Genomic DNA, 21,751 nt, shown 5'->3' with positions numbered 1-21,751 from the left:
ATTTTCTGTTGATCGACTAAAAGATGAACAATCTTTTCAGCTCAGTATCTATATTTCTTCATAATGGCCATATCGTATGTTCCTTAACAGTGAGGTGAGTAAAAAAACAAGACAAAAGAAACAATACATGTACAATTCATGTTTTATTCTATTAGAAGTATAATTAAGCAATGAATGTAGCACATTAAAGTGTAGCTTAAAGTTGTACTCCGTAAGATTTATCTTCTATTTAATTGTCTTTTATGTTACTATTTATCCAAGAGTGAGTTAAAACAATGGGGACTGATCATAGGACCCACTAATCAAAGCTCTTGTTGCCTTGTTTGCAGAGTATTCCAATGTGTGTCTGTGGCGTCATTCCCTCCCTAAATGTAAATAAGCCGCCATGTTAGTGACGCAGACTGGAAGTAGAGAGATGAATGTGTTTTAATAAAGTTTACAAAATAGCAAAATAAAAGGTCACCACACATGGTGACCGTGAACGTGTCCCAAGATGGAGGCTCTGAGAGAACAGGCTCGCCTGCAGTTACATCTTTCTGCCAAAGACGCCGCTAGACACAAGGTATCTCAATTCTTATGGAGTACAACTTTAAATCAATGCATATACTGTGTATAGTAACATACATTACTATGGGAAAAAAAACATTAAATGTCAATTAAAATGTAATTTAAAATTACAGTATGAGTATGATATGTTTATACAGTGAATATGATCAAGGGTGCACCAATGTGATTCTGATATTGGCCGATGCTGACTCATATAGCTTAGCTCATGTACCTGTAACTACTGACTCAATTACATTCTATGTATGTATAGCTTATATTATACTTATTTATTGTACTTTATATTTTTAGTCTTTGTGGTCGTTTTGAGGTAATTTTGTGTCACTTTTGCATCTCTGTGTGTGATTAATATTTTGCAGGTGAAGCCCATTGGGCCCTTGACACTTCAGACCCCTGGTCCGTCCATTATGGAACATAAAATGTTTTCTAAATAATTAGTATAAATTTGAATAGACTTGCTGGGTTTTAGAATAATATAGGAGTATATGAGGAGAGGAATTTTTCCCTCTGTTTAAAAGGTGCCTTGGAAACACAGGCATATACACTTCTTTCCATAATGCGTTAGAATGTTTATTTCTTTTCATTTAATTTCTAAGTTGAGGACAAAATTGAGTAACACTAGGATTGAATTAATAAGCCAAGTAAGGCTCTTTTACACTATTTGTCACATTCACCCAGAGATTCATACAATGACATGGATACCTTTCCATCATCTAATTATCAGATAATCTCATCATTCGAACCACATTCATACAATTTAGGGTTCGCTATCATGTATATGCCTCTGTCCAGTGCACTATTAGATGTTATGAGGTCACATTCATTTGGACTTCAATTCATTTTGGAGTAATCTCATTTTGTTAGATATTTATTCTGCGTGTCTGCTTTATTGGATAGTGATAGCAGGGGAGCGACAAGGTGGAGCCTGGTTTGGATATTAATTATTACTATACACTGTATATACATATACATATATATATATATATATACTATATCAAATGATATGATACAAATATATGTTATAAGTTATAAGCTTTTATTCGAATGCCAACAGGATCACATTAGGACGAAAGGTGATTGCAGACTTCTTATCATGAAAAAGATACTTGATGTTGCTAAAACTCTAAAAAGCTCTTACTGGTTTAACACCCGTCTTTATACTGAAATACTAATAATGATCTATACTGCCAAAAGTCTTAAATATACATAAGCAAAAATAACTTAACTTCTGCAAAGCATGGGTGTGACTCCGTCTTATAAATCAGTTTCATTTCTTCACTAAAGATGGATGCCTATAACCATTACAGATCCACCGCTGTGAGTATTTTTGTATTTTACACACCCTTGTACATCCGTCATAATGTGACATGTGATGGCACTCGCAATGTTTAGTGTAAATATGATATATAATATCATAGTCACATCATTTATAGTATATTATCATATGTATTATTATAATATAATTTAGATATATTTTAATACGTATATTATTATTATTATTATTATTATTATTATTATTACTACCATTATGTCGTTTTTTAGTCTGTATACATGCTTTGGTGTATCTTCCACAGACTACACACTACAAGCCTGTTAGGTCGACAATGGCTTTGATGAAAATGGTATCATCTCTCAGATAGGGGCTCTTGCCAGCCAGTTTAGGCAGCGGGCAGAAGAGCGGGCAGCCACTGGCAATGTTCATCTCACTGATTGGCCGCTGAAAGGAGGTGGAGGTGACATCAGGGCGGAAAGCGTCGATAATGTGCTCTCTGTTGTTCTGATCCAGGAGCATCAGAGTCACCTGGGGGGAGAGAAGGAGCTTGTTTTGAGCTATTTGTAGCAATGACAGTGGACTAAAACGGGTGGAAGGACCATTTACGAAGTTTTTGCTACCTTCTGACTGAATGGCCATTTGAGCAGAGCGTCGCACTTTCCTCTCATGACGACAAAGAACAGCGAGAGGTGTGTTCCGCGACCCGTCCCATCTCCGTTCAGATACAGCCTCAGACACATTTTGTAGCCGTATTTGCTGGAGTAAAACGCTGTGAGGAGGGGTAAAAAAAGGATCCAGAGTGTAATCAGAGCCTAAAAACAGCATCATGTAAGAAAAGGAGTGACAAGTCCACTCCCTGAAGGACAACAAGGGCGTAGTGAAGTGGAATTTCCCTCGACTTCACGCCAACACATCATACAAACCACATGATGTGAGCACATGCATATTTGAAGACAACTCTTCAGGTGGTGATTATGTCTTTCAACTTACCAGGTGAGAACATTGCAGGTGTTCGTCCGGCCACCGCATCCTGTCTTCGCCGTGAGAAGTCGGAGATCTTCCACACAAATATCCCGTCGAAGGTGCAGAACTGGAGTTCTCGCACCAGCTGTTCAGTTTCAGCCAACTGCAAGTCTCTCCTGGTGACTGTCCGCTCCAGCTGATGCACTTTGTTGGAGAGGTTTTCAATTTTCTCCTGATCTAAACGGTGCTGATGTGCGAAAGCCTCCAACGTTACTGAACTGCGCTCCACCTCTCGGTTCAGGACACACACGATGTTTTCTAAAGCATTCACCTGTCAAAAAAACAGCAACAAATACATTTAGATCCTCATTCAAAACCTAGAATTATTAGCAGTTCACACAGAGCATTAAATCCACTGAGACTCACCTTTTTGTCCACGTCCACAGACTGCATGGAGGCTGTAGCTCCAGAGCCCATAGTGACTCCCTCCTCAGGAGCCCTGTACAGGCCCAGACCAGAGTCCTCCTGCCACTCTCCGGGACCAGGATTATCGGCACGTGTCCGAGCCATGGACAGCACCATGGGCAGCAGCAGACGCAAGTGCTCCATGGTGCTGCTGTGCTCATGGTCGCTGAGCTTCCCGTTATCTATCTGAGAAACACAACAGAGCTGATTTAGCTACAACTGTAATTAAGACAACTTAAACTGCAGGACAGCAACAAAGTTACGTTTTAGACTAGTGTAATCTGTTTCAATGAGCAAAATACTTGTTATGTATTTTATATTGTGAAATAGAGAATTAGCATATTATCAATCATTAATGATTTGTTTGGGACATGCAGGACAGTAGCTCTCCAGGAGCTGGATTGGGCACCCCTGGTTTGGGACAATATTATATGAACATTTGAGGGTATAATCATTTCGATAATAATTGTTGGTCTATAATGTTGTTATAAACATACACAGTTTTCATAACGATCTCCTTAAAATGTTATTTGTAAGCTCAAAATTTATATAATTTATGACATGAAGTATTTAAGTCTTAACAATAGACATTGTCCAGGAGAAAAATGAAATATTACATTCAAGTTTAACCGTTAAAAATCCATCTAATCTCCTTCAGCAGGACTTTGTGTGGGTGTGGTTTCACAGAGCCATGACAACATAAAAAAACAACCTCAACTGTCATGAGATTTTAAAAAATGCTGCCAAATTCTGATTGGTGCATGGAAGTATGTGCCATTGTGTTTTTCCCACCCACTCCATCCTCCTGAAAACAGTCTAGAGAGAAATCTGTCATGTGAAATAACCAAACTTGGGCACAAAATTATGTTTCCAGCACCAGAGGGCTTTTAGCTTAGCTTAGCATAAAGACTGGAAGCAGAAACAGTTAGCCTGGCCGTTTCAAAAGGTCAAATAAAAGTACTACGAGCACCCAAAGCTCACTCATTAACATGTTTATCTTGTTGGTTTAGTATTTAGAAAATAAAAATATTTCCAACAGAGCCAGCCTAACTGTCTTTATGCTAAGCTAACCAAATAAATCTCCTGACTGTAGCTTCACATTTTCTGTACACATATATCAAACTTCACCTAACTGGCTTTAATGCAATTAAGCCTATTCCCAAAATGTAACAGTTTATTTAAAATGCCTTGAAAACAAGTCAACCTCAATGTTTCCTGCTTCAATAAAAAGTAAAGAAAAAAAAAAAGACAGTGAAGGCCTTATATTTGATTAGGTTATCATACATACCACAGATTTACAGCCCACATCACTGAATGGACAGGCACTCTTTGACTTGGCACAGGATTTGCTGTGGTCATTGAACTGAAGGTAGAACGGACAAAAGGTTAAGAGTCAGCGGAGCAGCCGGAACAGTGCATCAACTTAAAACAGTAAAGTGAAGCAAAGTCAGAAAGGAACTAAGTGGACATTAGAGGAATTCTAAGGCATGATTCCCATAAACCTCCATAAAAAAGCAGACCCTCACTATTCACATGACACATACGTGAAGTCACATGCATCTAGTTTCATGGTACATTAAACGTAACTTGTATGTTCTGTCTGTTGTTTGTGTTTTGTATAATTGTATGTATTTTTACAGCATATGTATTTTTACAAGAAACTTCCTGATAGTTACTTTATGTTTTATTTTAAAAGAATAACATCTTAGAGCCTTTGTTCAGAAAGGAAACTGTCAAGCATTACCACCCTGAGTAATTTAAAGGTCCCATAGTATGCTCATTTTCAGGTCCATCTTTGTATTTTGGATTTCTAGAACATGTCGCATGTAGCTGCACTTTTTACTTTTCATAGTATAGTTGTGACATGACGACTGTACAGAAGTCCTGACGGCGCGTTTAAAGACAGTTCCTGTATACAGGCTGTGTGCATTTCTCTGTGGAATGAGCGTTTTGATACTTTCACAGTATTCATAGAGCACCTCAACCTGCTTTATAATGAATAGGGTTTTCTTACAATATGGGACATTAAGAACCATATAGGAGTTAATATGGAGAGTTAAGGGGTAATCTGAGGAAGAGTTCAAACCTTTTCTCTCGGGATCTTCTTCTTGCCACAGTCCTTGCATTGTAAGGGATACTTCAGACAGATTTCATCATGGGCCTAAAACACGCCATGAAGGAGCATGAGAATATTCATTTGTGCTCATTTATAGATAAACAACAAGCACCTATTTTAAACTAGATTATCTATATCGCTCACCTTGATGTCTTTAAAGTTGAAGGTTATTTTGCAGTATTTGCAGTTGAGCATTCTTGCTTCACATTCTCTCTCATTATGTCTGTCCTTGTCCGTACGAAGGATTGAGGTTTGGCAGGCTTCGCACTGTATCCGCTCGAATTCACAGCGGCCTTCGTGCTGAGCCTAAAAGGTGGAGGACAGATATATTATTAGTTCATTCCTACTGCCTGCACATGTCTCTTATTCATCATTTTGTCTTTGTTTTTTTTAAAACAAAGAAAGACAGTTATGCCTTATGGTGTTACAGCATTCCTCGCGTGCATGTGGTGTCATTTAAATGGCAGACGATCGAAACATAAAAGGATAAAAGCTTTTGACCTTTTGTCAGTTTATATATAAAGATGACACACCCTTGTCAATCGTTGTTAAAATAAGTGCTCTTCACAAATGTAACTGCCAGACACACCTGAACAGGATGTGCTGACAGTTGAAATGTGGAAAAACAAAATACCAATTATCTGATACGTCTCCAGTGCATTGAAAAGCAGGTGAAAGGTAACAAAAGTGCACTTGCTTACTTACGAAAATGATATGAAGTATGTATAATTATCTAAGTATTGATTTATTATAACTTTTTTCCTCTGAGATTCTTCTGAGTTATTAATTGTACTATATGAATGTTAATACATAAAATAATATATTGAAGAGGGTTAAAAATAAAGAGCTTTTTCAACACAAGAGGGAGAAAATAGGAAGTCACTGAGAGATGAGGAACTAAAAGTACAAAAAAAACAGAAGCACAGAAATAAAAAGGTGACTTTACTGGAAAAAAAGGCTACTTTTTTATTTAAATATTCAGATTGATAATCTATATTTAATATAACCTATAATCATTTTTGAAAAATGCTGGGAAAGAAAGGGGCGGAGCTCTAGTTCGAGGTGGAGTTTAAACTAAAGGAAGTTTCTCTCTCTCATAATGACTATGAAGAGCCCGCTGGAGCCACAGAGCAGAAACCTCAGGTAGGCTAGTTTTTCGCTTTGACTGTTTACTTTTCAAACTTGCCACACAGGAAAAACTCAAACCAAATAACCAGACCGAATATAAATCATCTTTAAACGGCTTCCCCCGCCCTTACTAAGGCGATCAGAAACCATATTGTCTTTTTTTTTCAGCTAGTTTTGGGCATAGTTAGCTAACGGCATCCCGGATCTTTCCACGCGACAGTGACTAAGACGGCAGCCCAGAAATGTTCACACACACATGCACACACATTTGGGTGTATCCCACAGCTTAGTCATAATTTCTTGAGCACTGCAATCAAACTATAGCACACTTTGGCCCCACGATCATATAAAGTAAGCATGTGTTTCTTTAGAACGTCAGCAAGCTAACTAGTCAGAACCACAATTGCAAATCATGCAAAAATAATCTCCAGCATCAGCTTACTGTTCCCGTTTTAAAAAACGTCAACATTTCCTGTGAAGAGCCTGATCTAGATTACAAACACAGTACTGCTCAGTCAAACCCCAAACACACAGAGAGCACTGCAAACATCCTTTGCATATAATTATCATCAGGAAATTACCTGTTTACTAATCCCCCCACACAGAGGTATTTACAGTAGAAACAAAACATTACAACACCACAAACACAGACAGCTTTTAGGATTCAAATAGGGCTTTTCTGTGTTTATATATTAACCACAGTCTGTCTGATGGTCAAGGTTTATTGTCTGGACCTGTTCCTGTTTTATATCTTTAAGTAAGTATAAACTGAGCAGTTCCCTTGTGAACTAGTGCAGCCTAAATCTAGTTTCATTATCATGCGATGGTCAGCTTAACTCTTTCTCAAAAGTCGAGCTAACCCTCTTGAATGGCCTATTATATCCTGGTACTTTCCCCCAGTTGTTTTTATCTGAGCTGCTAGAGTCGGGACTTTCCACTGCATGTTGAGTTTCACTTCCTGTTTCCCGTGCAACTACAGCATTGCAGCAGTCTATGTAATACGACCTATAAAAGGAGCTGAACGCTGCAGGGGGTGAATGAGACTTGGGAATGCAGACTATGTGACAGGATATACTGTGTGGGTGATGAAGGTTTAGGGATGTACAAAAATACTGACAGTACAGGTTTGAGCGGAGTGAAGTGACACTTGTACAGGGTTACTATGACACAGGCAGATTCAAACACTCAAGTAGGAAGAAGTAAGTGGCACACACAAAATGACAAAAGAAAACGTTATACTTCACCTCATACTCTTTTATTGAGCCTGTCCAATCACAGCCCTGGTTCAAACACCTGGCCGGCAGACTTGCTATTTCTCGACCAGCTGCGTTATCTGGAAATGCCTGGTGGGCGTACAAAGAACCGAGTGAGGTGAACTCATAAAGCCACCATTGTGTGAGGTTGTGGTGAAGGAAACTTCCATCAGACTGAAATCAGATGTTCCTCTGACTCACAATAGGAGCCAGAAATGATATACAGTAGATGATACTTCATAACTTACCTCATTACTATTTAGAATGGAAATAGGCTCCTCATATATCTCCTCTTGGCGGCAGGCTTCACAAGGCTTTGGCCCAGAACTGACAAACAAAACAGGTTTGTGACTTTATAGTAAAAGAAACCCCAGGTGGTTGGCACTAACAGTCAGCAACAATTTCCTGCTGAGTCAATCGTTATTGCAACGACTGCTGACCCACATCTCAATTAGATAGATCATTGATAAAAAAAAAAATGCAACAGCAGTAAAAGGAAGCTTGGAAACAATACAAATGCTGAAATTTGCAACCTTTGATTTGGAATTTATCAGAATTTATGTATTAGGTTTTGCAAGAGTCAAGACAAATAAATGAAGTACATGTGAAATTGTCTAAAACATGATGTATTCTGATGTTGACCAACGGGTCACGTCAAATCCCCTAAGTTTCACTTGTGGTTTTGTATCAAGGTTGAAAGGTACATGTGAAACAACATTTCACATGTAATGAAAGTCACATGAAACAGGCACTCATGTGAAAATAAAGTGCTTTGCTGTTGTTCAAGTGTTTGAAATATTAGCAAAATGAGACTCCATACATGTTATAAAGCTTAACATATAGTTTAAAGTATAGTTGTTAAAATGATTTAATTCCCTGTATTGTCACCTTATGTTTAATGATACCGTCAAAGTATTTTTAAGACATAAGGTGATACACCAGTGTATCCGTGATGAATTCACAATGCATGAGTCAGTGATAGGAAGTGGAAAAGAAAACAATGGAAACCTTTCAAATGAGTCTGCATGGTCAGATCCTTGTGATTCACTGATTTCAGTAAAAGACTCCAGTCATGTGAGGGATGAGTCTGAATAAAGTAATTGATCTTGGGTGCAAAAAAAATCCCCAGAGGCGAGCAGAGATAAGAACACAGGATGTGTTGAAGCATGTCCGGTAAGAGGTAAGCATTAGGGAAGGGTAGGGGTTTGCATTTCACACAGCTGTAGGTGGTCTGAGGACCTCCAGTCTACCTGGTGAGCTGCTTGAAACAGTGTACACAGAAGCGGTGGCCGCACTGAGCCTGGACAGGCTTCCTCAGGACCAGGAGACACTGCTGACATTTGTACTTATTCTCCATGGGCACTGACAGCACACTGAGGGGGATCCCTGGTAAAGAGTTGGAGCAGTCCAACGAGATTCGGGCCATTCTTCTCCATCAATCTGGTGCTATATCCTGTAAATGAAAACCAAAAATAAAAGCTGTTAACGGCCAAACAAGACTTGTAGAAATAAAGAAACTTTCACAGCACTAGCTCAATCCCAATGTATTGTGGGAAATGCAGTATGCACTAAAGCACAATGTGAGCAGCATCAATGCCTTTGAGTAAATAATTGTACAGGGAGTGTATAAGGCTGAATCATCGTTGTGAAACCATGTTTAGTTTGGCCAAGCCTTAAAACACAGCCAAGATGTTGTAATAATGTGGGATAGTCAATCTACAAATCATGCAAATAACCTATCGCTTTGCATAAAATTTGACAGCTGTGACATTGTGTGAATACAAACATCTCAAAAGTTATAACTGAGAAATTTCATGGACTACAATATGCAACTTTATTGGACTAAGTGTCAATTTTGCACCACCGTTGGCTGATTTACCATTGCCATGTCTTCACTAATTCACCTAACTTGTGCACCATGGTCAAATGGTTTGCTATCCAAAACAATTTGACTTATCTATAAAGCTTGTATGAGATGCGTGAGAACTTGAGAAATGTTTTGAGCTGTTATCTGCAGAGAGAGATAGAGATCTTTCCAAAAACAGACGAGTTGCTCTACAATATAAACATGGTGGACATCAAGACATGTTTCCCAATATCAGACAAAGGAAGAAGTTTTCACTAAATAGTCCAGCTTTATTTCACACTCACTGCATTTCATTCTTTTTTTATACTGGCCAATACATAAAGCTGACACTTACATCACCACCATGTGTCCAATCTGTGTCTGATTAACGACAGACATTATAAAAAATTTTGCTCATAGACAGTGGTATCTAGCTATGAGTCATGAAAGCTACATTTTACTTAAGAGATGTATTTTATCAGAGTTACTACACAAGGCTAATAATCGGGCTTGTGCTGCCATCTAGTGGTTACGACTATATGCTCTATATACAGTCCAAAACAATGCACAATGGATCAAATTTGGTCGTGGTTGCATTATAATAACCTTTATTTGTATGATATCTGTGCTGTACATGAAGTAAAATCTTAAATGCAACAAGTGAAAGCTCCTGTCTTTATGATTGAAATATTCCTTCCTTTGGTGCCATCTAGTGGAAGTATCAAGAACAATAAAACGTCAACAGGAGTGGAATGTGTGAGGTCTCGGGAGTGTGCAACTTTTCTTCCAATTAAAACTGCAGTAGGCACCCCCCCCCCCCCCCCACACTACCAACGAGCTCCTTTGGCTCCCATCATGTGCACCAGATCCCGGTGAGCGCGCCCGTCTCTTCATGCTACACGGAGGTAGGCTGGCTAACTTACTCACTCATAGATAGCAATTGCTAACGTCATTTAGCATATGCCAAGCTTGAGGTGTGTGCATGTGATATTGTAACATGCGGGAGGGGGATCTGTGGCGTGTGCACGAACTGTGACTGACAATCAGCTCTCACACAACCCTGCGCTGAGTGGACAGCATGATTCGGGCGCGGTCGATTTTTGCAAAACAAACAACAGGCTTTAGGTGCACGTAGAGGCGCATTTTGTTTTTTCTAAAAGCAGATGGTTTATGTTGTTCTGTTGGAGCATATGCATAATGTTGCCTTAGTAATGCCAAGTTTCGCAACTGGTGCAAAAGTCCACTCCCGCGTGTTGCACTATGGACCAAACCAAACAGTATGAAATTCATAAAATTGGCAACAATTGGACCGCCACAGTCAAATTTTAAAAGCTATGAGCTGCTACACGGGCTTAAAGGGTGCCTGGCTAGCAATGCGTTATCAGCCATAACTTTATCTCCTTAACAACGGCAAAACAAAAGAACAACTCAAAGATGTGGTCTGACCAGCCTACTTCTCACGAATGCTAGATGTGTTCATCAGATGAAGCTGGAGGTATCGCTGCCAAGGACTAAACCTGAATTTCTGCAGTGGTGACGCTAACATGCAAAATCACATTCAGACTAAAAAGCTTGTTGTGGCAAGAATTTAATTACGATACCTGAACTTTGTATTGGCCAGTGTGTAGCGGTATTGATAGCGTAACTGAAAAAGAAGATAAAAAGTACTTTAGTAAAGTACTTTAAAGCACTTTTCCCAGGGCTAAATCAATGGATATTTGATCAGTGCATAGACTTGCGTACTCGCCTACCAGCACAACTCTAGGAAGACCTACTTTAGTAAAAATCCCTTATGGGTGGGAAAATGAATAGGGAGTGCTTTTCCCATAAACCAGCAGATGTCATTATATATTGTCACATTCCCACACGCCCACATCAAATACTCCCATTAGTATATGCACACAGCTGTTGGTTTGCCTGATGCAGGTTTAATTTTACACAGAGCCGCAGAAAATGGTATACAAGATGTGTGCATGCAAGTACAGTCAACTTATATAATGTAAGTGTCTCAGGAAACTCTGGAAAGAATATAAGAAGATAGCAGCTTTGCATGTCATGATATGGATTTACAACGTTGGCTCTGAAATCGTTCTGCTTGCTTGAGCAGGCCTAAAGGATCTATGATAATATGTAGTTCATCTGGTCTGAACTCTAGACAATACAAATACCTTTGAGCAGTGTTGTCTCCACCTATTAATTTGCTTGAGTCAACGCATGCTTTAAAATTTAAAATTCACTACCAATCAAAAAAACACTGATGTTGGTACAAAAACACACAAGATGTTCCATCAGCCTTGTCTTAAAAAGGGTAACAGGGCAATCTGTTCACACTAGGTGGTGGCAAATATCAAATTATTATCAACCCACAAGACATTATGTATCCTTCACAAACTGAATGGGAAAGCTTGATGGAAACTGTGTGCCTCCGTAAAACAGCTGCGCAAATTTTGACAGTTGAGTCTCTTCCGAAACCACTGTGTAGGGAAGTGAGATTATGTGTCGGAAGAACAAAATGACACTAGGTAAATTAAAAGGTTACTGTGCCCCAAAACTTCCTCTCAGTTTGAACAGAGCGACCTTCATAACAGAGCACAACCTGAACATCTCATTTTCATATTGAACATCTCATGATCACAAGATGACAAGATAGAGCCCTAAACTCTCACGCTCATCATGAGACTTAAATTACCACAGGTTAACATATGACCAGTCATGCATTAGCATTAGCAGCCATTAGTAATAACAGTAAACAAGCTACATACAATATAATCTTTCAAGTAACATTCATTCATACTCCCTGGACTCATGAGTTAAACTGCAACTTTTAAGATGATATTACAAAGAATATACACGATATATATCACAATTTAGCATTGAAAATTCAATTAATAAATAGTTTATATGAATAAACCAAATGGTTAAGCCTATTTGTGTATACGCCTGTGTGAATTCAATTCTTGACAAATGAAAGCTACTGAAAATTTCCTCATTTTATGAAGAACTTTAGTGCAAAAATGAAAATAACTCTCAAAGATCAATCCTTGAAGCATCATCCAAATGACATAAATATTGCAGTTTTTTTGTATGAGTCATATGTCAACATTTTAAAACAATAATTGAATTAATTAATATATTATATAAAATGAATTATTCTTACATTTCAGCCCCCTTAAATTGAGTGTTAAATAGCAATATTGTTTTATAATAATATTGTAATTTTCTATAATAATATTAAGTTATCAATAAATTGTCTTCTTCTTCAACCCACTTCCTGTCAACCCGGAATTTTAAGGCGGGAAGTTACATACTTCTTAGAAAAAGCCCAAAGTTGCTTATCACTGGAAAGCCAGAGCACTTTTCTCCAAATTCATATCTGACACATCACCACATGCATTGCGTACATGATGACTAATATTTCTTTACTACTGTGTCACAGTTTGTTTTTGGAATTTCGCAACAAGTTGCATGTGGTCTAACTCTGTTACAGACAGAGTAAATGACAAAATAAGTCAGAAAACACGGTTGAGTGAGGTGAAAAACAGCCTTGCCGTGACCCAAGCCTCAATAAGTACATGGGTACATCAAAACTGTTGTTTAGTTTATGTTTCCATAGAAACACACAGAGAGTTGTAATTAAAAACCCCAGTGAAAACAACCATTAAACCAGACAATCCCATGTAGAGACCATATGCTGACTTCCTTTGTTATACACTCCACCGTCCTGAAACGACTAACAAACACACCAGACTCTTTGTACACTGGCTGAACAAATAAGAACTTAACTTACATTAAAAGGAGCCATACGCCAAGCACAAACATGACTAAACTCTGAAGACTGAGCTGACCTTGTTTTTTTAAATTGTATCTACATCTGTATACAGTAATCTGTAACAATTGTGAAAAGTGTGTGATATAAATAACACCAAGAGCTTCGTTCTCAATCCAAAACAATGCCATGAAAAGTACAGTACAACCAAACTATGGCATTACTTTTGTGTCACAAACAACAGCCTGTTTTAAAGCTATAGTAGCAGCTATTTGAAGCCAGAAAAACACCCTCTGCCCTGCTCTGCTCTGCTCCCTGTGTGCTCGCCGTGTTCCTGGTCAGTATTTGTTTTTACACCCATGCCAAAGGTTTCTACACTCTCTAATGCGATACAGACTGCACTGAAGCCAACCTTGGATGTCTTTACTCACCCAGAGTCTCCCTGTTCACGTAGTAAAGTCCTAGCACCAAACGACAGTATTTCAGCAGAGCTACACCCAACCCCAACACGTCACACACACAAAGGGAAACAAATTACTCGTGAGCAGTGACTGAGCGTTAGTTAGACGCTACCTCGTTGGTTTTTTGCTGAGTGCATATATTATTTTTTGCAGTTATCATTTGCAACTTTTTGCATTTGTGTTATTGGCTGAAATAAGAAGCTCCAGCCGACACTAAATGACACTTCAGTTATCGGTTTGTATGAGCAGCTAACTTCTCTGTCGTACGTGCTTCGCTACTGGTTTATCCGCCGAGGCTAAAGTTACTTTTACCCAACTTTAGGCAGCTACATGTGGAGGGCTAACATGACCTAATAAATTCAGAAATAAATGTATACATAAAGACAGGAATAAATAAATGTATACATAAACAAATGCATGAAAAAGTATGTAAATGAAAGAATACATAAATGCATACATAATCGAATAAATTAATATAGGAATGAATAAATAAATGCAGAACTAAATACAGAAATAAATTAATTTATTAATACAAAAATAAATGTATGAATTAATTAAAGAATACATACATGCTTTGGATTGATTTCTACTTTTTGGTGCACCTACATTTATTTATTGTATTACTGTGAGTAAATGAGGTAGGAGTTCCCATTTTTTTATGAATTTATTTCTGTGTTTAAATGAGGTAGGAGTTCCCATTTTTTTATGTATTCATTTCTGTTTTTATTTTATTTTTATCTTGTAGTTATGTATACGTTAATGTATGTATTTATTGAGACTTAGGTCATGTTTAGTCCTCCGTAGCAACATGCTAACTTGGGGCGGTGTTTGACTAGCCTACTACTGTTAATATTTGGCGAATTATCGACTCAGTTAGCAAACTGAAATCAACCGGCGAACAGAAACAGTATCTCAGCTCGACTGACCTTGGTGTCTTGACTTAATCTCTGCCGTCAGACAGAAAACGAAACTGTTGGTTCAGAAAGACAAGGACGGCTCAACCTTCCTCGCTGTGTTTACAATTTTGAGTAGCCTCTAGTACAATTTTATGGCTACGTGTGCTTGCTTGTATAAATAAGGGCAGCTGGCGAGAACGGAGTTATATCCGTGTCGTCTCTGCAGTTCATCGACTAAACCCCGCCCTTTTCAACTGGGCTGCCCCGGAGTGGATATCAAAGCGTCATATCCAAATGACGCATGCGCACTAAGTGTTCACGATGTGGCTGTCTGTAGCTGTCCAACGGTTAGTTAAGCGACAACACACTTTGATCTCCAAAGGTATGAGTTTCTATGGCAACGCGTTTTATGCGTTATATTTCAAATTAAGCGAAAGCTACCAATACTGTTTTTTTTAGATAAATAGCGATATGTAAGTCAACTATTTTAGTGTAAACATGAATCAATGTCGAAACCTAGCTGGTAGCGAGAGGGAACACACACACACACACACACACACACACACACACACACACACACACACACACACACACACACACACACACACACACACACACACACACTGCTAGTGAGCTATTATCACATACAAACCGCAAGTTATGTTTATACTTTATCAATAATAAGATGATCAAATGCTGTTGATTTTCTAGATTATTTATTTATGTATTTAATTACAGACATCATTTTTAAGATGAGTTGTGGTTGAATTTATATTTTGCATACTAAAATATATCAATACGTTTATATTTTTTGATTAAATAAATCAATATGTAAGAAAATATGATATATATTTGATAGGAATATATGATAAATAAATTGTATTTGTAAGATACTTGTTAAGTACAGTTAATTTTGTTTTTTTGCATACTTTTACCTATGTCATGACAAAAAGAAGAAAAAAAATCAAGTATTTGTTATTTATGTATATGCTTTCTAGTTGTGTAATATTCTTTTTTACATGTTATTTTTACATCTTACATGGGGGGCAACAAAACATCAACTGGTGCATTATTACTTGGTGTCGATCCAGTAGTGTAAATAATGTTCTTAATATTGCTCCACATTTATCTCAGCAGTGTGTGTCCACCAGGTGCACAGCAGTAGCACTGGGTTTACAGACAGCTGCAATGATGGGCTGTATCCTGGACATATCCACACCACCCCCATCCAAAAAGCCCTGTTGGCTTTTGGGTCGGGCGTGGCTGCACTACAGGACCCCTACAGACACGGTGAGACCCACACAGACGTCAGCACGGGGCTCAGGCTGCATTCTTTGTTATGGTCTTTCTTTCCCTTTTCATCTCCTTTATTTCTTTGTTTTAATGTATCAAATCCAGGCAAATTTTAAAAAACCCACACACAAAAAGCCTCTCCATTTATGGAGATAGCTCTCCGGGTGGTGGTGCAATAGAAAACCCCTAATGTTCTAAACTTTGGAAATTCATTAAAAATCAATCGTATCTGTTTGCCTGCTTTGAGGATTATCATTCATACATGGCAGCCTTGTGCAAGTTATAGAAAAAAAAGTCCACTTAGTTGTTTTTCTGAGCTTTCAGCCATATTAGCAGGTGGAGTTTGCTGCTGAAGGCCAGAATATAAAGCACTGGGAAAAAATACAAGAATGTAAACTACTTTTTTTCGAACTCAAAAATAACCTTTAAAAATCAAAACAACAACATTGCATTTTGACTTTTTCAGACCTGGATAGGCTATTTTGTCATCTGGTTTGTAAATTGATGGGCTGTGTGGATTAATTGTGTCGAATGTATCTCATTAGCAATAAATACTAACTGAATGCTAAACTATATAACACATTTTTTTGTTGCTTTTATGACTAAGTTAGACAAAGTCTTGGATGTCTCTGTTCATGATGTTTCTTTTTTCACTTTCAAATGATACCAACAGACTGGGACTGTACCTGAGATTCATATCTCATGTCAGAGTTACTCATTGAGTCAGAGTTACTCATTCTCACTCTTTTAATCTCTAGGGACTCCACTGTCACATTTTTTTAAAATGTCTTTTAAACAGAAATGAGAATAAATACAAAGTGAGGTGTCAATGAAACTTTCAGGGAGGAACAGAGCACTAACACCTGTCATGTGACATTTAGTTTAGAGGCCCCAGGTGTCTTTAAAGGGCTGCACCTGACTTCAAGTCCTTAGAATCGGTTGACTCTCAACAGCCCGTATCTGCCTGGTAAACTCCCGAGGTCACTCCAACTCCCTGGCACCAGCTTGTAATGCAGGCTTTTTGTTAAATCATTTGCAGTCTCCAAACTCCAATCGAGATACCTCTGATGACTTCACCAGACTTGACATTTTCAGTCAGACATGTTCTCACGCTTGAAAAACCTCCTTCAAAGCCACAGACTGACTTTGATGAGTAAACTGATCTTTATGTGTAAATGTTCTGGAGTGCCCCTTCAATCTAGTCCTTTTCAACTGCATTGCATACTTTATTTTTAAAGAAAAAAATAATAGTCTTTAACTATGTAACAAAATTGAGATTCTTTGAAGAGTTGTTTTGCTGATATTAATCCAGGTCTGTGTCACGGCAATGTGGGCATTGTGTTCAGATGAACGGTGTTTGGCGTGTCTCTGTGGCCTAATTCTGTTCACGTGAACACAGACTAAAACCCATATAGTAGTATAAATCTCTATTTTGTACAATATAACTGCATGCAACTCTCCCCACAGACATGGTCGCAGTGCTCGGGGAGGCGACGGGACACCTAGCGTTGATGAATCTCAGGGATCGGATGAGAAACGACCCTGAAGGCTACACTATCCTGAAGTGAGTCACCGGAACACTGCTCAGTAACTTTCTGATTTAGTCGCTTTTTAAATAGCGTTTTCTCTACCGTGAACACAATTTGATCTAGTCTTGTCATTGACTGGTTATTGCAGAGAAAGGCCCAGGATCCGGCTCTCTACACTTGATGTAAACGAGATGGCCTCTCTGCCTGACGGCTCTTTCGGAAGAGAATACCTTCGTTTCCTTGAGGACAATGTGAGCGTTCCTGTTACTGATCACATCAAGATAGACATATTTCCTCAGAATTCCCCCATTTTAAGGTTTCTCTTTCGTGTTCACTCATGCATTCCCTTTTCCTGTTCCGCCAGCATGTGACCCCCGACTCGAGGGCAGACGTCAAGTTTGTAGACGATGAGGAGCTAGCTTACGTCATGCAGAGGTACAGAGAGGTCCACGATTTGCTGCACACCTTGCTGGGGATGCCGACCAACATGTTGGGTGAGTCAGGCTTCACAAATTGAAACTGGAAATGTTGCCCAAATGTTATATTAGGTTATATAAGTGCAGACCATCACCAATCTGCACACTAACGTCTAGAAAAAGAGAAAAAAGAAATCCTGTTTAGCAATAGGGTTTCCTAGGAGTTGGTTTGGACACACTTAACCGTTGACTTCCCTTTTAGTTTTTGCTTCTGCTTTCATCTGGAGTAATCTGGCTCGTCTTTCTTTTCTGTCTCTTCTTGCGGCTTTCAGGTGAAGTGGCAGTGAAATGGTTCGAAGCTGCTCAGACTGGACTTCCCATGTGTGCACTCGGAGCTGTGTTGGGGCCACTTCGGCTCAATGCAAGGTACAATAACAGTGTAGCCTAGGAGCCTAGGCTTTTACTCTGTCGAGCAATTGAACATTAACAATGCAGCCTGCTACGTTTCGTAGTGGAAAGTAATTATTAACATATTGCAAACATCCACTGGGCTTTTGTCCAGGTCTTGTGTATAGTTCCACAGAGCGATAAGAGGAAACACTACACACTATATATCATTGTTACCGTTGATGATGAAAAAAAAAACTGTAAATCATTCATCCTTTCCCATTAAACAGTAACTGAATTTCCTGGTGCTGTTGAGGAACTGGTTAATCAGAGATTAAAAAAAAAACCCAGTGTCTTCATTGTTTCCTCTCTTGCATCACCTTCTCCTAGCCGTTTACAGTCGCTGTTCACATCCTTGGGCCCTTGGGCTCTGCACAATGGTCGTCAGGCCCGCTGCGTCCTCAGCATCTTCTACGAGAGACGGTGGGCGCAGAGCATCGAGGACCTCCGACAAGAGCTCAACATAGAGCCGCCTCCTGTCATACTGAGTGCTACCAACAAGAGGAACACTTGAGAAGGACAAAAAAAACCCCAAAAGGATCACTAGACTAAAGACTTTTAATAGCGGTCAATCTGGAAAAATTTGAAGTGTTGTGGAGTACTGTGTACCTTGGAATACTGTGGAGAAAGACGTTATTAACAACTGAGGAAATGAGTAAATTCCACGGTGTCAACTTTTACTTTGTGAATCATTAAGAGTGAAGTAATTTTCAGATTATGAAATGTTCAAGTTCTTACGCTCTAAATGGTAAAGTCAATGGTTCAAGAGGTTGTGGTAAGTCGACATCTGTTGCTGTTAAATGTGTGAAAGTGTGTTTCTAGTAAAAATGTATATCTACCTATATACTGATGTGATATCACCTGTAATAAGCTTGGAGAAGTTATATTAATATTGGTCCATTGTGATAATTTTATGCTAATATTCGGCTGATAGTCAAATTGACATTTTTAATAAATACTGCTGTGAACTTCTTGAGAAATGGTGTCTGTATGCTCATGTGAGTGAGAAAGGAGCAGATGTTCACTGCAGCTGCTTCTGTTTTCTTATTATTTCATTGCACACTGAATACTGTAAATGGGGCGGAGGTTAACAGGAAGACATGCTTGGCAGGTGTCAAAAAATACCCTCTCATTTTTCTAGTTAAAAGCACTCACATAGTAGCTGCATTCACTCACTCAATCACTCATCTTCAACCGCTTATTCAGGGTTGGGTCACGGGGCAGCAGCTCTAGCAGGGGACCCCAAACTTCCCTTTCCCAGGCCACATTAACCAGCTCTAACTGGGGGATCCCGAGGCGTTCCCAGGCCAGTGTGGGGATATAATCTCTCCACCTAGACCTGGTTCTTCCCCGAGGCCTCCTCCCAGCTGGACGTGCCTGGAACATCTCCCTAGGGAGGCGCCCAGGGGGCATCCTTACTAGATGCCCAGACCACCTCAACTTGCTCCTTTCAACGCAAAGGAGCAACAGCTCTCCGAGTTCCTCACGGATGGTTGAACTTCTCACCCTATCTCTGAGGGAGACTCCAGCCACCCTCCTGAGAAAACCCATTTCGGCCGCTTGTACCCGCGACCTTGTTCTTTCGGTCATGACCCAGCTTTCATGACTTTGCCTTCCGACTCAGCTCTCTTTTCGTCACAACGGTGCGGTAGAGAGACTGCAATACCGTCCCCGCTGCTCCGATTCTCCGGCCAAACTCACGCTCCATTGTCCCCTCACTCGTGAACAAGATCCCGAGGTACTTGAACTCCTTCACTTGGGGTAAGGACTCATTCCCTACCTGGAGTATGCATCCACCAATTTCCTGCTGAGAGCCATGGCCTCAGATTTAGAGGTGCTGATCCTCATCCCAGCCGTTTCACACTCGGCTGTGAACCGATCCAGTGAGTGCTGAAGGTCACTGACCGACGATGCCATCAGGACCACATCTTCTGCAAAAAGCAGAGACGAGATCCTCAGCCCACCGAACTGCAACCCCTCCCCACCACGGCTACGCCTCAATATCCTGTTCATGAAAATAAGGAACAGGATTGGTGACAAAGCGCACCCCTGGCGGAGGCGAACCCCCACCAGGAACGAATCCGACTTACTGCAGAGGATCCGGATCTAGCTTTGGGTGTACAGAGATTGGATGGCCCGCAGAAGTGACCCCCTCAACCCATACTCCCGTAGCACCTCCCACAGTATCTCCCGGGGGACCCGGGCATATGCCTTCTCCAGATCCACAAAGCACATGTAGACTGGATGGGCATACTCCCAGGCCCCCTCCAGGATACTTGAGAGAGTAAAGAGCTGGTCCGTTGTTCCACGTCCGGGACAGAATCTGCATTGTTCCTCTTCAATCTTAGGTTGCTCTATAGGACGAACCCTCCTTTCCAGCACCTTAGCTTTGGTAAGGTAATTTTTAAATGCGTGAACTAGGTGTAAGTTCCGCAGCTCAGAAAACATGAAGATAACCTGTACGTTAAATGAGGTCACATGATACATTTAGTTCAGTGTTGCTGTGCAACTAAGACATTGTTTTACTTAAATTTCATTATGGATGTGACGGTCCAAACTCCGAATAAAGGAGTAAAAATGTACTCTGCGTTTTATTGTCCATCGTATTTGATCATTTCTTTCTTCAGTTCAACTGGCTAATCAGATTTTAAATTATATATACAATGACTCAGCTAGCCCTAAAAGAGTCAATGGCAGTGATTGGGATATCCTGGATGGATTAAAAGACAATGGGCCCCCCACCCTGCTTACGTAGGAACAAGACAACTCAAAGAATCTTTCTAGTCATTTTACATCTTTTTATGGTCGCTTTTGCATCTATTTTTAGTTGTTTTGTGTGTTTTTGTGGTCTTAGAATATATATATTTCAGACATTTTGCATCATTCATTCCCATTGTTTTGCATCTTGTCATTTGTAGACGTTTTACGTTCACATGTTGTATTGCATTTGTGTCTTTTTGTGTTGGGTTTGCATCCATTTTCCTTATTTTTGCATTTCTTTGTCATTGTTTTGTGTCTCTTTGTAGTCATTTTGGGTCTTTTATGGATATTATTTTTCTTTTTCTAGATGTTTAGTGTACGTTTGTGGTCATTTAGCATCTCTTTGTGGCCGTAACATGAGTCAGGGCCCCCAGGTCTGTGCCCGTTCAGTAATCCATCCATGATATTCAACCAAGCCTAATACACACAAGATTCAAATATGGAAGTCTTTTACATGAAGATGTTGTTTATAGACAGCGTCTCTGTTGAAATAGCAATGGATGGGCTCTCACAATGTTACACCACGCAGTACTGAAATCACCCGAAATATCTGGAATTGCTACATCCTGGGACAC

The 21,751-nt window shown here is 39.5% G+C and overlaps 2 protein-coding genes across 5 annotated transcripts; one reads left to right on the top strand and one right to left on the bottom strand.

Annotated features, from left to right (window-relative positions):
• Positions 1–130: 130 nt before the first annotated feature.
• Positions 131–14,865, bottom strand: traf2b (Tnf receptor-associated factor 2b). 3 transcript variants are annotated; one of them, XM_083929607.1, is made up of 12 exons: positions 14,762–14,847; positions 11,210–11,253; positions 9,013–9,215; positions 8,011–8,089; positions 7,754–7,852; positions 5,526–5,687; positions 5,352–5,426; positions 4,554–4,628; positions 3,227–3,451; positions 2,828–3,131; positions 2,458–2,606; positions 131–2,365 (listed from the first exon to the last, which is right to left on the bottom strand). In XM_083929607.1, exons 3-12 carry the CDS (start codon positions 9,186–9,188, stop codon positions 2,147–2,149), a joined length of 1,563 nt encoding a protein of 520 aa, XP_083785733.1. In that variant the 5' UTR covers positions 9,189–9,215; positions 11,210–11,253; positions 14,762–14,847; the 3' UTR covers positions 131–2,146. The 3 variants fall into 3 exon arrangements, with proteins under 3 accessions (XP_083785733.1, XP_083785732.1, XP_083785731.1); XM_083929606.1 differs by lacking the exon at positions 11,210–11,253 and having other exon boundaries at positions 14,762–14,865; XM_083929605.1 differs by lacking the exons at positions 11,210–11,253; positions 14,762–14,847 and adding an exon at positions 13,806–13,887.
• Positions 13,981–19,360, top strand: coq4 (coenzyme Q4 homolog). Of its 2 annotated transcripts, none has more exons than XM_083929609.1 (8): positions 13,981–14,070; positions 14,958–15,113; positions 15,869–16,021; positions 17,492–17,588; positions 17,702–17,804; positions 17,918–18,047; positions 18,302–18,395; positions 18,747–19,360. In XM_083929609.1, exons 2-8 carry the CDS (start codon positions 15,053–15,055, stop codon positions 18,928–18,930), a joined length of 822 nt encoding a protein of 273 aa, XP_083785735.1. In that variant the 5' UTR covers positions 13,981–14,070; positions 14,958–15,052; the 3' UTR covers positions 18,931–19,360. The 2 variants fall into 2 exon arrangements, with proteins under 2 accessions (XP_083785735.1, XP_083785734.1); XM_083929608.1 differs by having other exon boundaries at positions 15,866–16,021.
• Positions 19,361–21,751: the final 2,391 nt, after the last annotated feature.

The sequence above is a fragment of the Echiichthys vipera genome (assembly GCF_963691815.1).
Source record: "Echiichthys vipera genome assembly, chromosome: 16".
NCBI classification, from domain to species: Eukaryota; Metazoa; Chordata; class Actinopteri; order Perciformes; family Trachinidae; genus Echiichthys; species Echiichthys vipera.
Note: the sequence above shows the minus strand (reverse complement) of the source record. Positions and strands in the feature narration are given on the sequence as shown.